Raw genomic sequence first — 20,520 nt, forward strand, 5'->3', positions numbered from 1 at the left:
GACAATTTGGGCATTTATATTAGATTGAAGGACGAGTGATACTGAAGAGAAAATGCTGATATGGTACAGTAGTATCAACTAAACCATTAGCATATGCTTAGGTTTATGAAAAACGATTCTGGTTAGATACTTAGTCCAACTGGAATATTTTACTTATACTTCTCCTTGCATGGAACTACGCAAAAAAACCACTCAAATCCCACCAAGGCATTGAAATGCCACCAAAGAATGCTTTGATATTCATAAAAACAATAATATAGGATCGCCAATTTTTGTACAATACTCATATGCTACAATTTGATTTGCACTAACATGGTCAACTAGAAAATCCAATTGCATGTATATGACTTTAGTGTTTAGACCGAACGTGTGGATGAAGATTTAGACTCTGTCATTCACTGCTCATTACCAAATTCCTAACTATCTTTTGAAGCAAGTGTAGCTTTTGATCCGTACTTGGAGAAAACATCACTTAATACAGCCTTCTCCCTTATCTTTAACCTGCGTCATAGTCAAACAAGTACACATCAGAAAACAACACGAAAACATGAGAGTGGTGCCATAAAATGCACAGGGATTTCACCTTCTTGAGGATCCAGGAATATCTAAAAATGTTTTGGCTTTCTCTTTGGAAGTTGATTTTTTCGTCCGGGCATTTTCTTGTTTAACCTTGGAAAATGACTTCTTTTCCACTGTGGAGTTTCTGTCAAGCTTGTCTGAGGGAGGTGAATTAGTTTCAGGATGGATCCTCAATTCCGTACCATCATCACCATCCACTCTCAAAGCAGTGACGGATTCTTGAATACCCCCATCGTCTTCTTGTTCTTCTCCATCCATCAGATTGTCCAGGCCATCCAAATCATCTGAATTGGTCTCATCCCATGTACTGAGAGCAGAATCATCATCGCTGTTGGAATCCTCGTCTGAATCTTCTTCAAAGGTAGTAGTGTCCATGTGCTGTGGAGCGGCACTCAGATTTTCACTTATTTTCAGAGATGGAGATAAAGACTGTCCATTTAGAAGCTCGCATTTTATCTGCTTCTGAATTTTCCCAAATGTTATAGTTTGTCCTGTGTATAACTCCACAAACCTGGGGGACAGATCAATGGAATTGGTAAGATATTAGCATGGAATTAGTAAACAACTTCAACATCGTGTTGCGGCAGGAAATTCTTTCAATAACAAAAGCACAACAATTAAAAATTGCATAGATCCCTATGCCATACATATTCGCCAATTTCGTTTTAGCAAATTAAAGAGGCATGAAGAAGCTTGAATGATAACAAATCACCACCCTCATAATTTTCTTATCACAAAACATCTTGCACTGCATGTAATAGACAAAACTACTCTTCCCTTATTCTCCATTATTATTTTTCTTGGGGTTGGGGGTTGGAAGCAGACACAATATTGAGGTTATAACACACCTAACTGCATCTTCTTCACGCTTGAAATCAACAAAAGCAAAACCTTTGCAGATTGGATCCCTTGTCTTTTTGTTTCCAATAACAGCTGGGGCAATATTAGTTATGCCCGGAATCCCTTGCAAAGCTGCTTTCAGATCTCTAAGGATGTTTTTCTTCTTCGGTAGGTTCACCAATCGCACTCGACTTCCAATTGGAACCAGTTTGGTATCTGCAAAGTTCCATGTCAATAAATAGCCAGATTTCAAATCATAGGCTCAGTGTAATTTGCAACTCAATAGTTCGGGCATTGGTTTGTTATTCATTCAAAAGCCAACAGACAACAACACAGAATATATACTAGACCCCAGCATTTATTTTCACAAGTCTTTAAACTCGTCTCAAAATCATCGTAAAACAATGTAATTAGTGCATTCCTCAATGAACAGATTATTCAGGGGGAGTGACTAATCAAAATAAGATTTAAATTTATACAGAGAAATGGTAACAGACACTGTACACAGCATGATCAGGTGAATTCCACCTAATTCAAACAAAATTTGATCAGTTTGAAACATAAACTTCTCCATGAGCACTTACGAGAAAAGAATATACGAATGTAAAATGAAATAAAATTTTCCTATGAAAGAAAATATCTTGTGGAAAAAAGTTAATTTGAACTTGTGAAAAAGTCTCCTTTATTTCACCTCTTTCTTTTCGTATTAGTAATACTATGAAGAAGTTTATTAAAATAACTAAAGCGAAAACCTATGGGAGTAACAACAAAATTCAGTGTCCAGAAGAGAGTGCCGATACCATTCTTCAGTGCATATACATTTACTCATGTAGCTAGCCACATGGATAAAGGCTTATCTAGCCATAGAAAAAGCTTAGATATAATTTCTTTATTTAAAATGATTTTGCTATTATTTTCCCATTAGAATTAGAATTGTCTCGTGCATAACAAAATTTTCTATTAAAGGTCAACATAACTTTTCCAATTCCAATTCCAATTCCAATTAAGAAACAGCAAAACCACCTAAGCTATTGCATTTTGCAGTAGTCAGTCACACAACAAAACTCAAGCAGCTATATCTACACAGGTTAACATATACGAAAGAAAAGAAAAACAAAAATGCTTTACACATACACTGGCAAGAAACACGACACATGACTAGTCACATGAACATCACCCCAAAGTAAATAACAGAATAATTTCACCAACCCATCAACTATGAACTAATTTGAACACAACAACCAAAAACAGGATTATTAGTGGCTAACCTTTCTTCTTATCATCTTTTTCATTGGAAGCATGCTTCACAGGGTTGCTCTTAAGCATCTTCAAGTTCTCAACCTGAGCTACTCTACTCTGACGAATTTCCTCGAGCAGCTTATCCTCAACCGAAGTGTCGTACACTTTCCCCTCACCAAAGCCCTTCGGTCTCTTCTCGAACCATTTATTCATCTTCTCCAACGGAAGCATCCCCTCATCATCGTCATCATAATCAAATTCTTCTTCTTCGTCATCGAATTCGTCACTTAAATCATTGTCGTACTCCTCCTCGTCTAAACCATCGTCTGCCACGGCGATTTCAGAGCCTCCAGGCCTTTTCTTCTTCGCGGAGACCGCAACAAAAGCGCGGCCGGAAAGCTTCGAGCAGGGTTGCCGGAATTGTAGGCACACGAACTTCGAAACGAAGGAGAAGTGAAAACTAGCGGCACGTGAGGGAGCCAGAGAGTAACACGTGTGCGCGTGAGAGAGAAGAGGCACCGAATTGTAAGGTGTCGGAAATGCAGTTGAACGGAGCATTGTTCTCCGACTTCGTGTTTTGGATACGTTACCAGCATCAGAATAGCTTATATAACCTTTTATTATATATTTGGTATATAAATTATATAGAAAGTACAGAACAACAAGGTGTCGTGGTGTAGTTGGTTATCACGTCAGTATAACACACTGAAGGTCTCCGGTTCGAGTCCGGGCGACGCCAAATCAATTTTTAATTTTTTAGACTTTGTTTCATTCCAAAGGATACATGTCTAATCCAGTTTTAAATACAGATAATAAAAGGCAATGTGACTTTCTTTATTTAAAAAATAATAATTTTAATATTTTTTAAATAATACAAAAATAGCATGAGAAAAATTAGTCAAATGTGATTTTTGTATCAATAAGAAATTTTCTAGTTTATTATTAATTTTCATTATAAATTCAATACTAATTTTTAGAACAGGTCGAGTAGAAGTAAGAGTAAAATTTTCAATTTTATAATTATCATTGAAAATCTCACTTAAAGAAAGAACAAATATATGAAAATAATAAACTAATTAAAAGAATAAGAAAAATTCTATGCAATCAACAAAAGAAAAATTCTCTGTATATTAAAATTTATATAAACTATTTATTGTAGATGGGTTGTGGTTTCTCATTTTGTTTCCAGTTTCGTGTATTTCATTCTACACCTCCAAGTATTTCACTTTGTACTTCCAATTTTCTAAAATATCTCTAATTAATATAGGATGGTTATTTGTTAATTTTTTGTTGGTTTAATGTCTTCGGAGGTCCTATTTATGCGAATTTGTATCAATTGGATTCTCGTATTCTGAAAGTGCTCATTTGAGTTTTTGTTTTGGTAAAATTGAATCAATAATGTCTTTGTCGTTAATTGCTATAAACAGCGTTAACTTTCTTGCGATGTAACATGCTGAGCTGGCATTAAAAAAGTATGTGGCAGATAAGAATTGATTATGTGGATTTATTTTAAGGGTAGATTTATTTTAAGTTTTAAATAAAATCTCTGTTACTTCTCTCACTCTCTCTCATGTAATGAAATCCAGGAGCTCCATCATCTTCATCAAATTTCACTCATCAATCACCATACCCTCAATATATAACCCTTTCATCTCCAGTTCAGAACCCTCATCAAATTTCCTTTCTTCTTCCTTCGATCATTTGTCTCATTCCTCTCCCAAATTTCTCACTTTTTCCCACATTCTCAATCCACTCCCTCGTTCCCAATTGGGTCCCATTCCTATTCGAATTTCGTTTCTGGGTTTTCCCAATTCGAAGTTCTGCACGTTCCCTTTTTGCAGTGGAACTTCTCGTTCTTAGGGAGTTCAATTCCATTGTCTCTCACTAAAGCTGAAAACTTGGAGAGAAAGTGTCATACTTTTCGATTCAATTTTTTTTTTTTACAATTGGGTCTGTGATCTTTCTGTGTGGGTAGAGTTGTCAAAATGGGTCACAACCCGCGAGCCAACCCAGCCCACCACGGGTTTGAGCCGGGTTGGGTTAGAAAAAATTGTATTTTTTTTATGCGGGTCAGATTTCAACCCGGCTCATGCGGGTTGAACCCGTGATGGGCCGGGTTGGCCCACCAACCCACCTACCTAATTTTATTTTATTAAAAATTAATTTTAATTTTATAAAAAAAATATTTATTATTTTGTTTTTGCTTGAAAATATTATTTAAGTTTCTTATTTTCAAAATTAATTAAACACTCATGTTGGAAGTGAAATTTGGGAGTGAAATTTGTTTAGATTTGTATTATAGAAAGTTTGTAATTTTTTTTATTTAAAAAAAAATTTAATTAAGTGAGCCAGTGAGCCAACCCGTTTATCCACCAACCCGTGGAGGGTCGAGCCGGGTTCGAATTTTTCTGGCTCGCTAATAAATGATTCGGGTTGGGTTGGCTCACTAAGTGACCAACCCGTGGTGGGTCGGGTCAGGTCGGGCCGGGTGGCCCGTTTTGACAGCTCTATGTGTGGGTAAGCAAGGTTACGAAAAGTTGTGGGATCGTGATTTTGGCTATAACTTACAAGGTTTTTGGCTACAAGGTTTTTGGAGTTGTTATAATTGGTTGAATCTATCGTTTTTGTTCATAATTTCTCGTAGTACTAAGGATCGTGAAGAAACTATAACTACTGTTGAAAACCTTGAGTGTGAGAATGCGTACTACGGCGAAATTTCAAGGTTCTGTTCTGAATCTTCGTGGGGTTCAGGTTCACTCCATGGAGGGTTCAAGCATGGAGCAAGAGCTTGATTTGTTTCAGAAGCATGTGACTGAACGGTTTCTAGAGCTATCTTCTGGCGCCCAAAGCCCAAGTCATAAGAGGGCATAAATATGAATGATTTCCATCACTCTGCGCAATGTTTAAGAAAACGGTCTCTGACCATGGTTTTTGGCTGCAACATCAAAACGAGGTTTAAGAAAATATCGAGTCCGAGAACACAAACCAAAACGACGTCATCACACGGGTTCAAACCTAAATCGCTCCCCATGGGGATCAGATCAACCGGATCTTCCCAGAAACCAATTGAAAGAAAAGTTTTTCAGATTCTGCAAAGCAGGAAACAAACGGACAAAAAAAAAGGGAGAAATCGTCAACACATGACCGTGAAAATGAAAAACCTATATATATATATATATATATATATAACAAAAAATGAAAAACTAAAGAGAATCGATCTGAAGGAGATTACCGATTAATGGAGGAGTTGGTGTTATTTTGTTGGAATATCTGACAGTGGTTTGAGAAAATTAAAAATAATATGATTAGAATGGAAAGAAGAAGAAGGTGAGGAAGGTTTGAAGTCAGAAGGGGATCTGGAAGAGGAAGAGTGTGAGAGTGATATATATTGTACAATGATTATGGTGAGTTTTCCGTGAGCTCGTTGCTGGAGATGACGAGGTACGGGAGGTGCTGACCCTAGAAAGGATTTTATTTAAAACTTAAAATAAAATAAATTCCACCCCATGCGCCACGTCATAATTAATTGCTTCGTCAGCATGCTACGATACACACTAAATTTAACGTCGTCCACTAAAATTAACGACAAGGGCATTATTGGTTCAATTTTACCAAAACAGGGACCCAATTGAGCACTTTCAGAATAGGAGAACCCAATTAATACAAATCTGCAGAAATAGAGACCTCTAAAGACATTAAACCTTTTTTGTTTATTAAAATTTTTTGTGCCCATTAACTACACCTTTTCCTTTTATCAGGAAACATGCATTCTTGCACCCCTCCACCCCCTGCACTCCTCTACACCCCTCCACCCATGCACCCTATTTCATTTTTATTAATAAACCCTACACCTCAGCACCCCATTTGGATTGCACATCTCATAATCTTTTCTTCTCTTGAGTATTTTTTTTTGCGGCTCATTTCAAGTGAGGGTGGTGGTACAATGCTTCGTGGTGGTTCATTGGAGTGCTTGTTTTAGTACTCTTGCTGGTTCGTGGTGGTGCGCTAGAGTATTTGTTGTTGCTGGTTGCATTAAAATTGTTGGAGCAAGATTTGTATTTTGTTTATTAATCTGTATGCAATGAATATGAATTAGATATGAAAATCTAAAAATAAACACATTAACTATTGAGATCCGATGTTAGCCAACTTGGATGGACATCCGATGTAAAGATTTTCGGATATGAAAAATCGATTGACGTTTTACGTTTTATCTATATCTTGTTTAAATTATATTCTACATGTATGCATTAGTTAATTGTTATATTAGTTTAATATATTTTTAATTTTATGTATGAGTTTATAATGTATTATATAATTTTTAATTAATATAAATTAATTTTTATGCATTTTTTAAAATTAATAGAACTGTTATTTAATAAAAACTAAATTTAGATGAAGCTATCAGATATAAAATACCGAATCTATATAAATCGGATGTGGCTATCCTATGCCTATAATTTCATATGCCAAAATCCGATTTAACTTTAATATGTTATATAAAAGTTAAATTATATTATTTATTTAATTCTTTTATTAGTTTATAATTATTTTTAAAATTTTGTATGATTTTTTATGAGTTTATAACGTAATAATATAATTTTTAATTAATATAAATTAATTTTTATGAATTTATTAAAATTAATAAAAGTAATTTAAATGAAAAACAATTTACAGTGCATACATATCCGATTTTATATATATATATATATATATAAAATCCGTATACAAGTTTTTTTTTTAAAAGTTAAATTATATTATTTATTTAAATATTTTATTAGTTTATAATTATTTTTAAAATTTTAAATATTTTTTTATGAATTTATAACGTAATACTATAATTTTTAATTAATATAAATTAATTTCTATAAATTTATTAAAATTAATAAAAAGAAATTAGATTAAAAAAAATTTACCGTGCATATATGCATATCCAAGTTTTGTTTTAAAAAATAAATTATATTACTTATTTAATTATTTTATTAGTTTATAATTATTTTTAAAATTTTGTATGAATTTTTGTGAATTTATAACATAATAATATAATTTTTAATTAATATAAATTAATTTCTATAAATTTATTAAAATTAATAAAAATAATTTAAATTAAAAAACAATTTACAGTATCAATATGTATGCTATATATATATATTGGATATTATATCCAAGTTTTGTTTTAGATATCAAAGGTCATTCATGCATATCTGATTATATATATATCTTTCATTATTTTATAACTATATTTAAATTTATGTATAATTTTTATGATTATTTATACAAGTTTTATATAAAAATTTAATAAAACCAGTTAACTTAATAACGAGATGTGAGAGAGAAGATATCTGTTTGCGTGATCGGAATCTTTAACTATTTTAACTTTTTGAAATATTTAAACCATTTTAATTATAAGTTATGAAGTGTTACTCTCTACACGTCATCTGTTTCACCTTGCAATTCTCAATTTACAGTTTTACTGTTGATATAATAAAATTTAGAAAAATGCAACGATGGTTTAGTGATTTTTCAACCACCACCAACTCACTCTTAATCATGTACTATTCTACTGTAACCTTAACCCTTGCATGCATCCATTTCATTTCGCCACTGTTAATCTCGTACTCTAAGCTAGTACATGCACTCCATCTCATTTCGTCACTATTTCATTGTTTCTTGTTTTTATTGAGTTTTATCTCTGAGAGGTTATATTGTGAGGTAGTAATAATTGGTGGTGATAGTAGTGACCGTGTTATGGTGGTTTGGAAAAGAAAGGTGTTGGGCGGTAGCTAGAGAGTATTTCACGAAGTTATTACAAGAGATTAACACATTAGAACCTTAAGCGGCGTTGGAAGCTCGGTTTAGGATGAACACTGGTTTTTGTGTTGCCGCAGTTGATACGCATTGGTTTTTTTAAATATGTTATATGCTGTTTATATACTGTTTTTAAATAATATGTTATATGCTGTATGGCGTTTTAGTTTTATGCTTTTATTTAAGTGTTTTAGGTTTATGGTGTTTTTTATTTCGTTATATATATTTTTATAATAAATATGTTTAAAAAATTTTGTATTAAATTATAATATGTTAATGTTTTATGTCATTATTTATATTGTAATAATTTCGTTGTATTTTAATTTTGAGGTTTTATTTATTAGGTGATTTATCTGTGTTATTCTTTTTGAATAATTGTTATGATTTTTTAAATATTATGTTGTTGTTACGATTTTATATATATATATATATATATATATATATATATATATATATTATATTATATTATTTTAATTGTGTTATGATTTTTTATATATATTATACTATTTCAATTGTTTTTTATATATATTATACGTATTAATCAAGTTTTATTTATTTTTGAGTAATTTTTTTATTTAGTATTTAGTTTAATATATTTTATGTTATTTTGTATTTTTTATACACATTTTGTTATATGTTAATTTTTTAACTTTTGTTTTGATTTAAAATATTTTATGTTATTTATGTTGTTAGTTAATTAATTAATTGTTATTTTTTACGTAGTAGTTAATATTATTTATGAAACTTTTTTATTTGTTATTAAGTTTTTAATTATTATATGTAACATAAAATTAATATAGTAACATAATAAAGCAAAAAGGAAAGCAATAAAAAACCCCTAAGGAGATCCAATTGCGGTTGTCCCTAAACACAGATCCAACTACGGCTGCCCCTAATCCAATTACGGCTAACACAAAGTGGAGCTCCAAATGCGGCGAACGTAAACCGCAACTCCAACTGTGGCTACCACCATCTGTACTTTCAAGTGAGGCTCTCATCTACACTTCCAAGTGCAACGGAGTCTTAACCGTAGCCACCAAACCAGGGAGGAAAGAAATAGCACTCAGTGAGAGAAGATATGAGGGAGGACGGGAGGAGCACACAAAGACAACAGAAACAAGGGTTAAATATGTTTTTGGTTCCTCAACTATCATGCGATTTTAGTTTTCGTCCCTCTTCGAAACTTTGATACACTTGCATCCCTCTCCTTTTAAAAAGTGTCATATTTAGTCCTCAATGACTAACAACGTTAGTTTTTTTCTAACGTGACTAACGATGTGCCACGTGTAAGGCTAATTTGAATTTTGTTTCTGATTTTAATTAAAATTAAAAGACAAATATTAAATTGTAAGGTCAAAATTGGAAACCTTTTCTTCTTCGTTCACCGATTCATCCTCATGGGGACACTTTTCCCTCTCCATCTTCAACGCAACCATGCCAACATTAGCAAAGCTCACACCGACAGAAAAACTCGTAAGAGGGTTCAACCTCTTCCCCCAAAGACCCGAAAGACACCATCAGCAAAGCTCACACCTGCATGCTTTTTTTGACACATCACACTATGCATGCTTACATCACAGCAAATATAATTCTTAGACTGATTGATGAATATTTGCAAAATTGATTTCAAAAATTTATATTTGAATGTTTCTATTACTAATTCATGGTAAAATTCACTATACTTGTTTTGCCCAACATAATAATTATAAAAACATTATTGCACCTCAAAACTAAATTACGAATCTAGAATGAAAAGTATGAACATATATTTATCTAAAAATCACTTCAGTTGATTGTTGAATGTGATTATGGAAACATGATGCGAATTCAAACAAACAATTAATATGTTTGTGATTTGGGCAGGGAATGTAAGGTGGGTTCAAGCAATGGAGTGGTCTGGTCAAAAAGAATTTGGGGCGTCTTGTGTGGTCCCATTTCTGATGGATAGTGTAGAAGCACTTCTTCAACATGACAAACTTCCACAATGAAATTGGGATAAGGAAAACTGGAATTTGGGAAATTTAGTCCAGAAGATGACACTCTGCTTCATTTGCTTCTTTTTCCAAATCAAATTTCGATTCCATTCAAAGCCTATCATCCATCCTCAATAACCCCCATGCCTCTGATGCCGCATCTTGGGGCGCCTGGTGGTCCTCCTCCACCGCAGTCGTCCTGCCCGAGTTTGCTCCCATTGTTGTTGCCAAGGCTGCATTCGAGAGGTTTCCCAATCGGACTTCCACAACTACGTCGTCCCTATCGCTGATGCCTACCATCGCTTCGAGGAAATCTGTAACCACACCTCCAAGGAACAAATCAACGACCTCGCCAATGTCGCCGCTGCCTCCGAGGTCCCCGCGCTCAAATTCAAAGAGGACTTCTGCCTTGAGGACGGAGCTACGTTCCATGCCGCTTGCCCCTTTGCCAACGTTGCCAAGAACCTCACGTTGCAAGAGAAGGTCTCGCACTACCTCGATGTTGTGGACCTCCATCTCGTGAAGGAGATTTCGCTCCTCTCGTCCTCGTTCTTTAAGACGCAGGGCAGCTGCAGGATCTCGATCCGCTCATGACTGTTGGACTTGATGTTAGCCATGGCTGCCTTGAAGATAGAAAGGGAAGAGTGCCCCCATCATGGTGAACTCGTGAACGAAGAAGAGAAGGGTTTCCGATTTTGATCTTACAATTTAATATTTTTTCTTTTAATTTTAATTATAATAAAAAAAATTCAAATTAGCCTTACATGGTACACCGTTAGCTATATCAGAAAAAATTGACGTCATTAGTTATAGAAGACTAAATATGACACTTTTTAAAAAGAGAGGAATGAAAGTGTATCAAAATTTTCGGAGAGAAATAAAAATTAAAATCGCATAATAGATTAGGAACTAAAAACATATTTAATCCCAAAAATAAAAAGTGAATTGCCGCAAAGAAGAGGAAGGGAGAAGAAACGGGTGTAGGATTTTCAAATTTGAAATACGGCACAGGAGGAAGGGTTGGTGCTTCATTTTTTTAAATAGTAAGCCTTTTTTAAAACCAAAATATTCTCTGACAGGGATACATTTGAGAATAGGAAAAAAAAGGAAGATGCATGCTGAAGTCAATGAAGTGCAGGGAGAAACGCTCTAAGTTATGTATTTTGAAAAAATTTGGAGGTGCAGATGAAGAGCTTGGAGGTGCAACCCTCTGCATCATTTCTAAAAGCCCAATACATTTGACCAGAAATATAATACTGAATTTGGGTCAATTTCTTCCTACACCCCATTAATTTTTTAAAATACCATTTTATCTTTATAAAAGTGACTTCCGAATTACGAATTCCAGAACAGGTTTTTGGAAACAAAATTTTCCCAATAAAATTTCAGGAACGAAAATTTCTGAAACAGAGTTTGCAGAACAAAATCTTGGAAATAAGATTTTTGGAATAAAATTTTCAAAACATGTAAAATATATTTTGGAACATATTTTTGAAATATACTTTTCGGAATGGATATAGTACTTTTCGAAATGAATTTTTCATCATACTCTTGCTTGAAATAAGTTTCAGAAAGATATGAAAGATTTCCTAAAAGAACCTTTTCGGAATGGATTTTTTAGCATTTTCTCTCTTCTCCTTCGGTAACAGTCCGGTGGCAGTGGCGCGGAAGTGGGGTGTGTTGATAAAAGATATTTAAGTATTGTCCTCCTCATATTGATGGGGTGCAATAAGAAACTGATGGGGTGCAATAAGAAATTAATGGGGTGCAGGAATCAATTGCCACTGCCAGGTCAATGAATGAAATTGTTAGAGGTGGGCTTGCCGAGAACTAGTTCAATCTGACACCAACACATAGCAGAAACGAGGGTTTTGGTTTTTTCTTGAGAAAAACAGAATCTCGAAGCGTTGTTGTTTGAGTAATGCCAGCAGAAATTATTTAAACAAATAGATTTTCATTTGAAGAAGTTGAAAATGATAAGGTCGTTGATGATTTCACCCCCATCTTGACTTTTTCCAACATCATAGCCTACCCCTTTTGCTCACATGCCCATTACCACACCACCTCCACATCTAATCTCTCTGTCCATTTCCACATGTCTCCATTTCACCATTTTCTCATTATTCCCTCTCACAACACTTCATCACTTCTTAACAGCCATGCATCTCTGTCGGCTCATACCATACCAATTTCACTTCCATTTTTCTGCTCCCTACCAAACACTATACATCCTGCTCCATGTCTCATCTCTTGCTTTAACATTATTAATAATCAACACTCCTTTATCTTCATTTCATTTATCATACACTAATTTTCTTTAAAATCATACTCACTATAAATAATACTAATTTATAATATATAAGTAGATGCAAATTTTATTTTATAATTTAGTGTTATAAAATTAAATTAGATCTAAAATTTACTTCTTAATATAATATGGTAAAAGTCGCACATTTATTAAAGATAAAATCAATTTAAAAAATATAGATAACACGGTGTTATGGAATTGAATTAGATTTAAAATTAATTGATATCAGGATAATAAGTTAAAACTTATGCATTTTATAAACATAATTTGAATAATCTTTTTAACGAATTTTTACTTTTTGAAAGATCCAGAAAGTATAATAACTCTTTGATGCATTATCTGAAGCTGTCATCGTCTTAGGAAACCTAAACACATAAATGAAAATGAATAACTAGTTGGATTCTTAACCTTTTCCTGACGTTAAACAGCGACAAGCATGCGTGACACCATATATAGACTCAAACTATGCACGTTTGTGGGGGCGTTGGAACTATTATTCATATAAATATGTTGCAGTTGAGTTAGGTAGAGTTTTCCATCAATGAGTTTACTGTTTGATAAAAAGAAAATGAGTAACATGGATGAATGGTAGATATAAAGAAGGCCATGAAACAGTGAATATCCATCTGGGGTTGGCTTGGTAGTACCACTAGTGGACAATCTATGTACCTTCCTGAAAAACCCCAACCCTTTACTCAAATTCTAGATCATGCAACCTTTGAATTTATTATCTTCCTCCCTTATCCATCCAGCTTGCTTATGCTACATCTTTCCCATATATAATATTATTATCTCTTTCTCTAATAAACCAATCATCATTCATATCTTCAAAATTTACACTTCACTTCAAGTTCAAACTAACACTTTGTTCACTTAAATGGATTTGGAGAGAGTGATTGAATGAATTTGAGAGGATATTTATAGGTAAATTTTTTATTGTTTATTTGAGTGGACTTTGAGATAAGTGAGAGTGGATTTGAAAGTAAATTTTTTTAATCTATCACATCAATCAAATCTTACACTAATTTTCACAAAGTTTAATTACTTTCAAATCCATTCCACTTACCTCCAAATTCACTCAAATAAACAACAAAAAAATTTACCTTCAAATCCTCTCAAATCCATTCAATCACTCTCCCCCAAATCCATTCAAGTGAACAAAGCTTAAGAGTTACTTATCTATACTTTTATCTTTTAACTCATTTCAGACATTTTTGTGAGGATAAAAATCTTTATATGTAGAAAGAAAAAATATATATAAATAACACTAAAACCACATTTATTTATTTATTTGGATTATACCAAAGTAAAAGTTTTTAAAACTAATATATAGAAAAAAAAATACAAATTAATTTAATTTTATTTAAAACAAAATCTAAACATTTATTGTAGAAAAATATGGTGTAAAATATTCATTAGAGTACTCGATAATTTTTAGTACACTTAAATTAAGTATACTTAAATTAATTTTATTTCTAGTATATCTCAAAAAATGTTTAGGATTTTTAACACGCTTATAATTATACTATAACATTTTATATATTTTGTAAATGGATTATTTGGCATGTTACATATATTTTATCTTATGTTTCATTAGTTTTTTTCTAATAATATCTTCGCATTAAAATTAAAAATAACGTTATATGTTTCATATTGTTTTTAATTTAATTTTACATCCAACTTGCAAATAATTAATATTGCTTTATACCACCTTTTTAATTGTTTGTTTTACATGGAGAATCAAAATTGTTTGTTATTTACGTCGTACCTGTTTGTGAAAAGTGAATCATTTTAATTGTTTGTTTTACACGGAGAATAAAAATTGTTCTTAATTACCTTATACATGTTTTATTAAGAAATTTAGGGCTGAAATAATGTAAACATAATTTTATTATATCTAATTATTTAAAGTTATTTTTACTGTACTTCAAAACAAATAGATACTAGGATTATTGATTCATGCCAGTTGTACATATACACGAGAGGATCCGAAAGGTACAAACAAATATGATGACCAAATCATAATCTATCATTCGTGTCTTCCATATAAAATAAATTTATTTGAGTTTAATAGATCTAACACAATTGATAATAACATTCTAAAAATATTTAATACATTTAAATTTGAAATCATTATTTAGATAAAAAATATTATTACTTATTAATAATTAAGGTATCAATTTACCAGAATTTGATAGATCAGATTAGAATTTTTAATATGATAATCCACTTTGACCTATCTGGTTTAATCGGTCAAAATCTCTAGTATTAACTCAATGGTATAAATATACACTTTAGTATGTAGTGTATAAGAATTTGGTAACTAGCATCAATGAGAAGCCCAAATTAAGCCTTTAAGTTGAATTCATGCATCTAGCATCATTGAAATGTGTATACATAGTGACAAATCATAACATTATTTATTGAAACTTTCATAATTTCATATGACCAAACCTTAAATGGTGCTATAAAAAATCATAACTTGAGTTTGGCATTCAATAACCTAGAATGCCTAAATTACTCTTAGCCTTAGATTCATAATTATGTATACAAAATTAATTAAACCCCACAAACTCATTATCTAGCATTTAGATTATTAGAATTATGAGAGATTGCTAAAAAAGAGTGTTGTCCCTATCCTAAATCGCCAACCCTCAGTTTAAAGCACACAATGGGTCCTATATATATTGGATATTTTGTAATACCATAATCCATAGCACTTATTTGTGATTCAACCTCAACTTAATTTCTTATACAAAAATTACATTCATTTTAACGTGATAACATCGAAGAAAATGTTTCAAATTTAAAATTTGTAAATTCATTTGTTTAGAAAAAGGAAAAGAAAGAAAGAAATAATGAAGATATAACTAGAATTGTCAAAATAGGTTATTACCAATTGATTGATCACTTAGTGAGCTAATCCAATCCAACTTACTTATTAGTTAATTCAAAAAATTAAACTTGTCTAAACCCATCACATGGGTTAAATAGGTTAACTTGTTTAATTATAATTTTTTTTAATTAAAATCTAAATAAGGTTCAATCCAAAATAATGTTAAACTCTAAATACAATCCAAAATTACAAAAATACAATAAAATTCAAATACATTTAAAAATAGAAAAATATTTATAATTTTTATTTTTTTAATATAATTTAATATTTATAATTTATGGATGGATTAGTGAGCTAACCTAGTTTATCACATGTTTAGTCGGATGAATCGGATTTTAGTAAATAAAGTTTCTTTTTGTCCGTATCAAAAAATTTGTAATTTTTTTTAACCTAATTCAAGTTAATTTATGATAGAATAGGTTTTAGTCCATTTTGATATAATAGAGATATATAGATGATGTAAAATTAAGGAAGCATTTACGTACATTTATTAAATGGTTAAACAAACTTTATTGAAAAAACATTTTCAAGATCTTAACCCTTATGATAATCCAGAAATCAATAAATCACAAAAAGAAAAGAAAAGGAAAAACTTATGACATCACCTTGACGCATTTATTATATATACAATAAGGGCTATTGTTTTATATTTATTTTATTATTTTTCCAAGTCAAATTGGTCTGACATCTCATGATGAAATTTGAGAATTTTGTAGTAAAAATAATGATAATGTTTATATTTAATGTTATAGGTTAAATAATAGCATGCTAGTAGTGTGACCTATAAAGTATTAATAGCACATTTAATTTCCTATCATTAAACATGTTTTTTCTTCTTCTCATCTTTAGTGTATTGTTTATCTTTCCAACTAAAAAAGTGTATTGTTTATATTACTGCCCCGTTTAATTAGTAGATGCTATATTGAATCATGTTACTTCAAATATAGTTAACACTACAAAGGCATACATGTCTACTAAAATATAAGTTTGTTTATCTTAGTTTTAATATATATATATATGTTAATTTTTGTACTGATTTTATTCTTAAAAAATAATATAAAATTATTTTATTCTGTTGTACTACTTTTTTGTCATATACCGATAGCATATGCTCTAAATGTGAATGATTTTACATTATTGAATATAAATTATTATACGTACCTTTTTTTCCAATATGTTGGTACGGAGGTAATAATTCAAACAAAAATTTATTTACTTTTAGAAAATATAAAGTAATTAAAGTGCATAAATTAGCCATAATTATATGTTAAAATCTTAATATTTTTATAATATATACTGAAGAGTTTCCTTCTGAAACCCAGTATTCACCTCAAAAGAAAAACAACCAACATAGCATGAAACCAACGTTATATTTTTTTAAGAGAATAGAAATAACGATCTAAGTTTTCAAAGCCAATTCTAACTAGCATTTGGCTAAATCATCACTAATTTTGTAATTAAAGTAGTTCCGCATCGACTTTATCAATTGTTAAGGTGTTTTTATTTTAAAATTTTTATGTTGAATGAACATGGAAGAAAGACACAAGGAGATGAACATAAATAAAGGATGTAAAAAAAATTTGTAAATGTAGAATATGTATAGATGAAAAAAATAATATGGACGAAGGAAATGAATTTGGATGAAAGATACGAGTATAGAAAATTTATTAATGTAAATAAAAATTATCAATATAATGATATTTATATAAAAAATAAGTAAAGAAAATTATCGATGAGTAAATTTATCTCTGTAAATTAAAAATAATTACCTTTTATATTCAATTTGAAGAAAACACACACTTCATAATATATAATTATGATTTAGTAGACACTAACTTAAATAAATATAAATATTATAAATAATTAAAATTAACATTAGTTAAACTCATATTAATTTTATTTTTTTTTAATTAATATATGCTAACTTAAATAAATAAAATATTTAAAATATAAAGTTAAAATTTGATAAATTGGCACTAACTTTATTTATTTTAGTATATTTTTTATATTTTGATATACTTAACTAGTGTTAACTTAAATATAAAAAAATTAAAAATAAAAAAATAAAATTAATTTTTGTTAAGTTGACATTAACTATTTATTTTTAATATTTATTTTATTTAATATTTATTAAATTGATACTACCTCAAATATTCATTTAATGCAAATTTTAGAAAATAATGTTATGATTTTTTATACTTTTTAAAAGAAAAAATATTTTGTATTGTAATAGAATCGGCTAAAAGGCAACAAAATCTAAGAATTTTATTTTATAGCAGAAATACAATATTTTTTAACAACTATTTAGTTTATTAGTTGATAAAAAATGATTAATAAAAATTTATAAGGACGCTTTTTATTTTCTGACACTAGTGTACTAAAAGGAAACGATAACGGTTATTTTCGCCTATAGGCAGCGGTTTCGCAACTAAAGCATATACAGGCAAGGCAAAAAAGGGTAGGTTTCTTGCCTCGGTTAACAACCGAGGCCAAAAACGATTGGATTATGCCTCGGTTCTTAGGTAACCGAGGCAGTAGGGTGTTTTCTTTTTTTAGACTTTAGGCTTCGGTTCGTAATGAACTGAACAGTCCTCGTCGAACGGTGCTCATCCTCGCCGAATGGTGCTCGCCCTTGCCGAACGGTTCTCGATCTCGTCGAGCCCTAGCCGTGTCATCTCCTCCATTGACGCATCAACCATGGAACTCTCGCTTCGTACGAAAGTGCCTCTCTCAGTAGGTTCGCGAACCCAATTTCGACCTCACCATTGCCACTGCCTCGTGCCATCGCCACCGTGAAGCATCACCACCGCTGTCGCGCTACAAAGCCTACTTCAGGCCGTCACCGTCTAAGAATTGCGGCACTCAACGCGAGAACTTGCAACCACCACATCTCCATCCGGGACGCCATCAAACCTACAAACCACAAGAACCAGAAATCTGCAGAAGGACCATGAGCTTAAATCGCAAACCCACGAGCTTCGGACCGCCATGAGTATTTTCCCCTCTCTGCAATACCAACCTAGAACCAGTGAGAAAGGGGGAAGAAGATAAATGGCAGAGAGAAGATATTGGAAATAGAATCAAACCTCCTTTGCTGCGAATTAGAATAGAGAGAACAAGAGGAAGAAGAACCCTAGGTTGGAGAGAAGAACTTCTTTGGAGGCACGAAAGGGAAAAGGAAGAACACTGCGCGAGAAAATGCGTTCGCTTTTAGTTTACACAGGGGCTATTACCTCGGTTAAGTAAAAGACCGAGGCCGAACGGTACTATTGCTTCTGTCCCAGACAACCGAGACATATTAGTGGACAAAATTAACTTGGAACGTTCGGTTACTGCCTCGGTTCATAGCAGAACCAAAACCGAACGGTCTTATTCCCTCTGCCCCCAAACAACCGAGACTTATTAGTGGACAAAATTAACTTGGAACGTTCAGTTACTGCCTCGATTCATAGCAGAAGCGAAACCGAACGGTCTTATTGCCTTTGTCCCAGACAACCGAGGCATATTAGTGGACAAAATTAACTTGGAATGTTCGGTTACTGCCTCGATTCATAGCATAACCGAAACCAAACGGTCCTATTCCCTCTGCCCCCAGACAATCGAGACTTATTAGTGGACAAAATTAACTTGGAACGTTCGGTTACTCCCTCAGTTCATAGCAGAACCGAAACTGAACGGTCATATTCCCTTTGTCCCCAGACAACCGAAACTTATTAGTGGACAAAACGTTTGGTTACTATCTCAGTTCATAGCAAAAGTGAAACGGAACAGTTATATTGCCTTTATCCCCAAACAACTAAAGCATATTAGTGAACAAAACGTTTGGTTACTGCCTTAGTTGAGAACAGAACCAAAGCCGAACGATTATATTATCTCAGTTCCCAATTAACCCAAGCCTATAAATTCGTTATAACTATGAAAATGCCAAAACCGAAACATACGGTGAGTTAGAAAACCATTTTTTATCTCTTCTAACTTCATTTTATTTGCTTACTGCAATACATATTTTTTGTTTTCAGCTCAGATATTTTCAAATAAATCTGGTCCATGAAATTACATTTGTTCAAGGACAGATGGGATACCCACGATTATTTTTATTAAACGGTTAATGTATTGTCATTGATTAATGAAAAAACGGAGATAAGTTAATTTTTTTTATAGCAATAAAGTGATCTTCTTAATTTCTTTTACGGACTTCATTTTAAAAAAAATTATATATGAGATTAATTTAAAATTATAGAAAAAATAATAATATAGATAAAATTTAACCGATAAACGTCATTTATTTGTTATTTGTTTTCGTAACATCTTAAATTTCTGATATTATTTATTCCTCTTATTTTTACAGATACTAGCATGCTGTTTTAAAGTTTAACATGAATTGTGATATTTATGTTGTTTGGCCACGTATCCGTTATCTTAGATAAATCAAAACACGTTCTGGCCGTACCCATATGCCAATATATAGTATGTTTCATAGTTAATTTGGGTGAAAAAGAATTCCTGCCATGAATGAATGAAGCATAACTCATTTATGTTAGGTTATTTGAGAGACAATAAAATGAGATTTGTTAATAAGTCAATTTTAAATTTAATTTAATTTCATAAAATCGGTTTCTAAATTAGTTATATATTATAAATTGGTTTTATTTTTAGTAATGGAATTTTTAATAAAATTTAAAAACAAAATATTAAGATAATAAGTATATATATTTCTATTTATGTTATATTATTCATTTTACTTGTATTTACTTTGATCTTAAATTTTTAGTGATTAATTTCTGAATTGTGATATTTATGGACTGTATGGTAGGTGTGGAATAAATAATTAGTCACTAACTTTATTAAAAAAATAATATTTAATTTATTTATATTAT

The 20,520-nt window shown here is 31.5% G+C and overlaps 1 protein-coding gene and 1 non-coding gene across 2 annotated transcripts; one reads left to right on the plus strand and one right to left on the minus strand.

The window, feature by feature from the left end:
- Positions 1-207: 207 nt before the first annotated feature.
- LOC108335151 (uncharacterized) lies at positions 208-3,235 on the minus strand. Its single transcript, XM_017571095.2, has 4 exons — positions 2,688-3,235; positions 1,428-1,635; positions 584-1,090; positions 208-501 (listed from the first exon to the last, which is right to left on the minus strand). Exons 1-4 carry the CDS (start codon positions 3,214-3,216, stop codon positions 417-419), a joined length of 1,329 nt encoding a protein of 442 aa, XP_017426584.1. The 5' UTR covers positions 3,217-3,235; the 3' UTR covers positions 208-416.
- An 88-nt stretch (positions 3,236-3,323) lies between these two features.
- Positions 3,324-3,397, plus strand: TRNAV-AAC (transfer RNA valine (anticodon AAC)). The gene has a single exon. It is a non-coding gene; the product is annotated as a tRNA-Val (tRNA).
- Positions 3,398-20,520: the final 17,123 nt, after the last annotated feature.

This window comes from Vigna angularis, chromosome 10, assembly GCF_016808095.1.
Source record: "Vigna angularis cultivar LongXiaoDou No.4 chromosome 10, ASM1680809v1, whole genome shotgun sequence".
In the NCBI taxonomy this organism is placed as follows: domain Eukaryota; kingdom Viridiplantae; phylum Streptophyta; class Magnoliopsida; order Fabales; family Fabaceae; genus Vigna; species Vigna angularis.

Excerpts from the sequence above, each read along its gene's own strand:
- LOC108335151 (XM_017571095.2), bottom strand. The coding sequence starts at position 3,216 with ATGCTCCGTTCAACTGCATTTCCGACACCTTACAATTCGGTGCCTCTT. Across the intron at positions 1,636-2,687 it reads AAAAGATGATAAGAAGAAAG|ATACCAAACTGGTTCCAATT; the intron begins GTTAGCCACTAA and ends GGAACTTTGCAG. Across the intron at positions 502-583 it reads ATTCCTGGATCCTCAAGAAG|GTTAAAGATAAGGGAGAAGG; the intron begins GTGAAATCCCTG and ends ACTATGACGCAG.